This window comes from Crinia signifera, chromosome 9 (genome assembly GCF_055691185.1).
Source record: "Crinia signifera chromosome 9, ASM5569118v1, whole genome shotgun sequence".
Classification (NCBI taxonomy): domain Eukaryota; kingdom Metazoa; phylum Chordata; class Amphibia; order Anura; family Myobatrachidae; genus Crinia; species Crinia signifera.
Window position 1 is genome coordinate 45055927 of NC_139225.1, and position 7684 is coordinate 45063610.

Below are 7684 nucleotides of genomic sequence, written 5' to 3' on the forward strand. Positions count from 1 at the left end.
AAGCGTGGCGAGCTCAGCGAGCCCGCGAGGGGCGGTGGTGCGCGTCCTCCGACCTTTTCATTCCCCTACTATCCACGTCGGCGTGGAGTTGAGAATATAAAGTGTGGAGAGCGCAGCGAGCCACCGAGCCCGAAGCGTGGCGAGCGGACTCGTATTACTTCACAGGTATACGCATCCCCTCGCGGGGCTCGCCACGCTTCGGGCTCGGTGGCTCGCTGCGCTTGCCACACTTTATATTCTCAACTCCACGCCGACGTGGATAGTAGGGGAATGAAAAGGTCGGAGGACGCGCACCGCCGCTCCTCGCGGGCTCGCTGTGCTTGCCATGCTTCGGGTTCGCGTCAATCGTGGGGTAATGACGGGGCCATATACAATGTGAAATGGGTCATATTGGCCCATTTCACATTGTTTCCTATGTGAGATGGACTTGATCTTGTGCCATCCATCTCATCTTGTGCCATTATAATGGCACAAGACCGACGCGATGCTCCCGATTTCAATGTTAAAAATTATTTTAACATTGAAGCCTATGGCAAAATCGCGGGCATCGCGTTGGTGGCCATGTTAATGGCCGCGACCGACGCGATGGCCGCGATTTTTCCTTTGCCGGCAAAATGGACCTGATTTCAAAGGAAATTGGGTCCATCGCGGGCATCATGTACCTTAACTTTAAGGTACACGATGCCCGCGATTGTGGCCATGCTAGGAAACAAGTACCAGCATAAGTCCTAAGTATTTTATCTGCTTCACTTCTACTTCATAGTGAGCATTTTACAGTGTACTGTTTTCTATATTATACCCCTTTCACGTCTCACAACTAACCCAGGTCCAACCTGGGTTGTTGCCAGGTCGGCACAGGTCGACGTGCGGTGGGAAAAGGCCATTTCAATGACTCGGGTCCAGCAAGCCGGCATTCTGACCTGGGTTAAATGAAGGGTTTGTTTGGGTTAAGAGAACGGTTCGGACATGGGCTGCTGTGCAGTGTGAATGGGTAAACCGGGTTGAGCGACTTGGGGCCCATTTAAGCAATAATCCCCCCCCCTCTCCGACGACATGTCGCCACTCTGTTCCCTTTTTGACATCAACAACCCAACTTTTTGCAGGGTTACTTTGGGGGGGGGGGTATACATCACAAAAGCCAGGTCGCTCCTGAGATGGACCCCTGTCCAAATCATGGGTGCGACCTGGCATTTATGATGTGAAAGGGGTACAATTTTATTAGGCAATACCTAAAGTAATTTAATAAAAATTCCCCGTCTAAAGAAGATGAAACACACTCTAAATAACTTCCGTATACTATTTATTTTACCAAACTGAGGCAAATTTTACAACTACATACATTAAATATAAATATTAGGATTTTAGGCAATGGTGACATTACTTTATCAGATTAACTTTTTTTTCTGATTTTATGCTACAGTTAGAAGAGCAATAATATTTTGTCATTGTAATCATTATTGTAGCACAACAGTATTGTAAAACAGGGCATATTATAAACAATAATAGATGCATGTTCTCTCTTCTGTATGTTCCTTTGCAGCTCACTTATATGATAGGTGCATCTTTCAACTATGCTGTACTTCGAGTTACTGGCCTAAGTGATCGCTCAAAGTTTTAGACTCCAAGCTGAGGACTGAATTAAAAACTGTCTTCACCATTTCACGTTCATAACATATTATTTTGATTATTTTTTATTTAATTTCAGAGTTTTAATGACCAGTGGCTTCCATAACTGGACTGTCCAATCTATAGTTTTTATCTTGAAAATAAGCTTTCCATCTGATTGTATTGCTATGTCTAATACAGGAATATTTTCAATTACACATTGCAGTCATAAAATTAAAAAGCAGTGAAGTTGTGAACTTAAAATACATAGTTCAGTTGGAAACATTTTACTTGGTGAAGATCAGGGAGATAAAAGAGATAATCTAAAAAAAATGGAGTAAGTATAGGAAAATCTTATTTAAAAATTAAAATTGTTTTAAACGAACTCCATATTTTATTTAAATAAATCTCATTTTTAGGCCTGTGTCATAATTGTTTCGTAATTAAATTTACATTGTAACAATAATCTTAAGTGTGGTCTGTAATGTCCACAGCAATGGTACACTAGCAGATAATCGGCATGGCATTTAAAAAATAAAATAAAAAAGGATACATGATACCTGAGATTTGTCACTGAGATTCTTTCCATGTACATCAAAATTTGTCAAGCACACAAATGCAATAAACATTATGCAAATATTTATAGTAAATTTAAATGTAAGTGATAATTCATAAAAAATATACTTTGATTTATCTTCTGCAATCTCAGGTAATTCTGAATGAAAATTAATGTGTGGATACCGTTACCATGTGTATATTCAGCCATTATTATTTTTTAATTAGAAGCATATGAAAATAAGATAAATAAAAACCATATGCTATATTATTAAATATATGGAAAACGTATCTAAGTTACATATGGTTTTGAACAGCCTAAGGAAGAAACATGGCAGCATCACCAAGCTACTTACTGTATACATGTTTTTAAATCAATTGATAGAATCCTTTAGTACAACAGCTTTAGTAAAGCTATTCATAAAATATATTTTCCAATAAGGGAACATTACATTTTCTTTACACTGTAGCCTGTTTAGGGGTGTCAAAGATAAAAACCACTTGGTCAAAAAATCTCAGCTACATTAGCCCTGCATTAGATGTTTTAGACATAGATGAACAGTTGGATAGAATCAAAGATTGGCAATGTTTGAAATTAGAAGAGTTAATGGGGAATTTCAGTCACAGATACATGTATATGATAATTTGCAGATCACAAAAAGTGTTAATTCACAGTAAGTTCTAATTATTAGAGTGGCTGTAACCAATTGTTATCCATTGCATTATAAAATTGACTAGAGAAGAGCAATATTGTTTCATTGTATGAGGATGGTTCATTAAGTAAGGTAACAAGACCGCTAATGTTCTCCATTTCATTCTAATTTCCCACCAGGTTAAAGCAAGTATACTAATGCTTCCCCTAATGGTCATTTTAGACTGTACCTCATATCAATTATACTGTCCCATTAACAGTTGTAAGATGGCGGGGCTGAAGGAAACATAGTCAAACAATGAGGTGCGTAGTGTGATTGGATATCTGCATCTAAAGCAGCTGAATACATTGAAAACTTGTTGAGATGTACCGCTTGCAATTGATGTGCATTGCTGGCTAGATTGCTGCTCATATTGAACACCTGTCCTGCGTTTATCAAAGGCGGTGCACCAAACCAAGACCTGTTTTCTTGACATTAGTGAACTTACAACTGTTGTTGGGACAGTTTGATAGGAAGTACAGTCTAATGGCTTGGAGGGAAATTATCGTGACAGAAAGAGCATTAAGCAGTGAGAGGTCTTACTTATTGAACCAATGTCATATAATGAATAATCGTATTTTATGTGATGTTTATGGGCACACTGACGAGTTTTACATTGTACTTTTTGGAGCAGGGAGCAATTATTGTAAAGACATGATTTGTCAATAAAAATATTTACGTATCTTAGCCCTAGAGTTTAGAAACTTATGGCAGTTACAATGTGCTTTGATCTCTGTATAAACACATGGGAAAGGGATCAAAAACGTGGGGCTAGGAACCACTTTTAGGAGGTGAGCCCTGAAGTTATGCACTATTCTATCCCCTCCCATTAACTCACTTTTAATACATAGCCCTATTAAGAGCCTATAATTACAGATCATAGTTGTATAACCATATGACGAGTTATTCTAAGTTCAGTGTTAATAGAACTAAGAATTAAGTATAGTGAAAAAATGTATCTTATAGTGCAGATTGCTCATTCCATCTGCAAACTGGACTGCCATTTTATGTTCCTAAAAGACAGGAGCCTAATATACAGTTTAAAAAAATGTATTGGCAGTCCATTAATAGTAAAATGTATTTCCTACAGAAATGTGTGTTACAATACAATATCTTATATAAAACCCACACACAGTCCAACATAAATTTCAGGGGTCTACAGCAGACAATGAGCATTATTGTTTTAATTTTACATTATTTGTTTTTATTTTTTTATTACTATTTTGGTTTTGCTGTGAACCACTAATTGTGAAATGTAAGAGCTTAAAAAAGTAATTAAATGTTTCTTTATTGAATTTCAGACGTGTCTATCTGGGTGAATTTATTAATGTTTCAAATAACTTTTTAATACAGGTATATAAATTGGTGTCTGTTTCACACACACACACAATTAGTTATAGATAGCCATGATAGGAAACGTACTGTATGCAAAACTGATACATCAATGTTGCTCAAAATGAAAATGGTGGCATATCCGAATATACAGCTGTCCAAAGTTGCATTTCTGTTTCTACTTATTCATTTCAGTCAGCATTATGATTGGTCAAACCTGAGATCAATTTCAAAAGATGTTTATCTAATTTAGTTATTTTGAATTGGGATTAGTAAAACTTGATTTTGTCAATGATAAAATATTATAAGAGTAATCACTAAAATATTTCTAGACTATGTAAGACTATTTTTCAAAATACAATAAGAAGGTAATGGGAGGTATGTATCTGTAGGTGGTGTGGGTGACCGAGAAGGGCATTATATATAACTTTGGGAATTATCATGTGCAATTTATAGTTCTTCAAGTATTTTTACATGTTTTACGCCAAATAAAATTATGCATGATTTTACACAAATGTATTAAGTTAATAAATATAATATAATTTAGGCTTTAAAACACACTTTGCTTCGAATTAAAAATATTTATCTAGGCTATCAAAATGATCAGAAAACCTCATAATCTTAAACTAGATTTTAGCACATGGAAGAACAACATAATTCTACAAAAACAGGAATGTGTACAGTAAATCTAGCAACATTTTTGAATTAGTAGATTTTCGATTCTATGAATAAGGTGTTATTCCAAGGCTCCCAATGTCATTTTGCTTTTCATGATGTCATCAAGAATGCCCAAACATGCTAGGATTTAACTGAAAATGTGGCTTGAAATTGTGTATTAGTATTTATGTTTTTACATTGTTTCATTTTTTTTAAATAAAGCAGTAAATTCTTTAAACATAAGCACTCAATAAAGGTTCATATTTGCTATGTTAGTTAAAAGTAAACTAATGGGAGCTGCTGCTGTGAACAGATTAACAAATTATATATTTTTTATATACTTTTTATCAAATTTTAATCACCAGGAATTTTAGGTTGGTATTAGCCTATTAGTTCCTGCTTTATATTTTATTATAATTTCTATTTTTGTTATCAGGAGAAACACCTTATTGACAAATTAGATAAACCTAGATTTCAGAGAAGTTCCTAATGTGTACTGTAGTAGAACCATGGAAAAGCATTTGAATGTTGTGCTGTGATAGCATTGCTCATGCCATTATTTGATGAATTTCATCTGAAATGGCAGTTGGATGTTAGTCACATGTATATCCTGTGATCTTCAATTTTGGTAAGTCAAGTCAATAAAATAGGAAAAAAAAACTGAAGCAACTTTTGTTAGGATATTTTTGAACCCAAAGGCAGACACTAGTCTCCCTTTTCTTTCAGATACACTCCCTCATGTGTCTGTCGGCCAACAGGGTATATCACCAGCAAGCCCTAGAGACGGGAAAAAGCCGGGAGACTCCACAGGCTGAGAGCTCAGAACTCACTGAGATCCTTCCGGAGCTCCCACAAAGAAGCGCAGAGAACCTGGTGTAAAACGCCTGTTTTGTTTGGGGTGTCCCAGGTTGGGAGCATGCATTTTCTTCAGTCACAGTTGTATGATGTAGGGAGTTTTTATTTATTTTGTCATGGTGTACATCAGCTCTATTGAGTTTATTACTTTGCTTTGGGTTTTGTTTCCTCTCAGTTTTCATTGAAAATAATGCTTTTCCATTTTGAAGATACTAAATCCATATTTTCCTACAGTACATTATTTTCTGTTCCATTATACACTGAATCACAATAATGAATTATATATCTTACTATTGTGTCAGTATATTTATATTGTTCAATAGGTTGAATTTGAAGTTGTTTAAATTTTACACCAATTTTAATATAAATGACTTTTTACGTAGTAGTGTTATTACTGAACTAAAAGCTGTTTCTGTAAAATATTTTACAAAATTCATAATAAATATGCACAGTTATAATCTGTAAAAAATGGTTTGGACTATTAAAACCAAGTCTTAAAAGAAAGATTACTGACACACACATATGCAAATGTGTAATGTAAACACCCACTGATGTGCCAACACCCAATTTCAACTTGTCCATAGTTGATTTGCATTTATCTAGTACTTAAACATCACCAATGAATTGATATTTATTACATACATCCATCCATCAAGTACTTGCTAGATCAGAGTGAAGATCTGGGATTCCAAATCAATCAGGCACATTGATAGATAAAAACCAACAGTGGTTTATTAAACAAAATTGTTGATAACAGTTTAGCATTCTCCAATAGCAAAATCCAAACTGACAGGTTTCACAGCAAACCCAATGGGAGAATATCACACATTATCCTGGGAGTAGAGAGAATCTCCTTTCTTCGTGGTATCAAGGTCTTAATACATGAAAGTCACATGCAGTTTCTAATCAAGGTGATAATATCAAACACAGAGACAACCTGTCTTGTCAGCTTTGGAACAAAGGACAAGCCACAACACATATCTGGATCTTCTTTTTTTTTTTTTCTATAAATATTTTTTTTTTTTTTAAATTGGGTAAATTTTTATTGAAACAAATGAAGATGAATGTACATCTGTACTGTTAGCAGACAATATCGTCAATGATAAATTACATCAATTTATGCAGAGAGGAACAATAAAACACTTGCAAACATTTCAATACGAATCAGCCTCTGGGTGTTCTTTGTGGCAAGGTTCAGTGTCCATAGGTGGTGTCGAGAAATGTTCAATGGTAGCACAGATGTACATATGTAGCTGGCATATAAATTTTTCCCCTAATAAATTATCCCGGTACTCATGTCTTGAGTACCATCTCCCCTCCCACCAACAAATAGAAGAGAGATAGAGAGAAAAAATAAAATAAAAAATTAAGTATACATAAGAAAGAAAGCTGTGTAAGCAAGTAGCACGCCAACCATTGAGAAAGCAGCAGGGTATAGTGTAATAATCATCCAGAATCCCAGGTAGGGGGGCATTCTCATTGGGCTGAGGTAGACGAGGGTGCCGTGACACGGATCGTAGCATAGAGGGAGGGGGGGGGCGGGCGGGTGCCATCAAGGCTCCGCCCGCAGATGATTAGAGAGGTGTATGGTCATGTTGGGGGGTCAGCGGGCAGGGCCAGCCTAGAGGAGGTCCATCTATTCCACTTGGCAGCATAAGGAGCGAGCGAGCCCCTTGACCTGTAGGTAAACCTCTCGTGGCCCACAACCTCATTGACAAGTGCCCTCCAGTGGTAAATATTCGGGCATGACACGTCAAACCATTTCCTGGCTATGAGCACCTTAGCAAGGGCAGTAAGGCAGAGGACATATTTATAAACTGGGGGTGAATGAGATTCCTGAAGTCCCAAAGCAAACATACAGTATTTAGAGTCAAAGGGGGGGAGAGACGGCTCAGTGAGGTGTGCATCTACCCAGACCGCCTCCCAAAAGGCCAGAATCGGTGGGCAAGACCATAACATGTGCCAGAAGTCAGCGCCAGGTGATGCAC

General features: G+C 36.9%; 1 protein-coding gene across 2 annotated transcripts in view; it reads left to right on the plus strand.

Moving 5' to 3' along the window:
• Positions 1-6854, plus strand: part of PLP1 (proteolipid protein 1) — a 43122-nt gene extending 36268 nt beyond the window's left edge. The window contains exon 7 of one of the 2 annotated variants that reach the window (XM_083159030.1): positions 5568-6854. In XM_083159030.1, the coding sequence (XP_083015156.1) occupies positions 5568-5720 (153 nt within the window). In that variant the 3' untranslated portion in view covers positions 5721-6854. Of the gene's footprint in view, positions 1-1540; positions 4153-5567 lie in introns of those variants that run through there. The other variant, XM_083159031.1, reaches the window with a different exon arrangement.
• Positions 6855-7684: the final 830 nt, after the last annotated feature.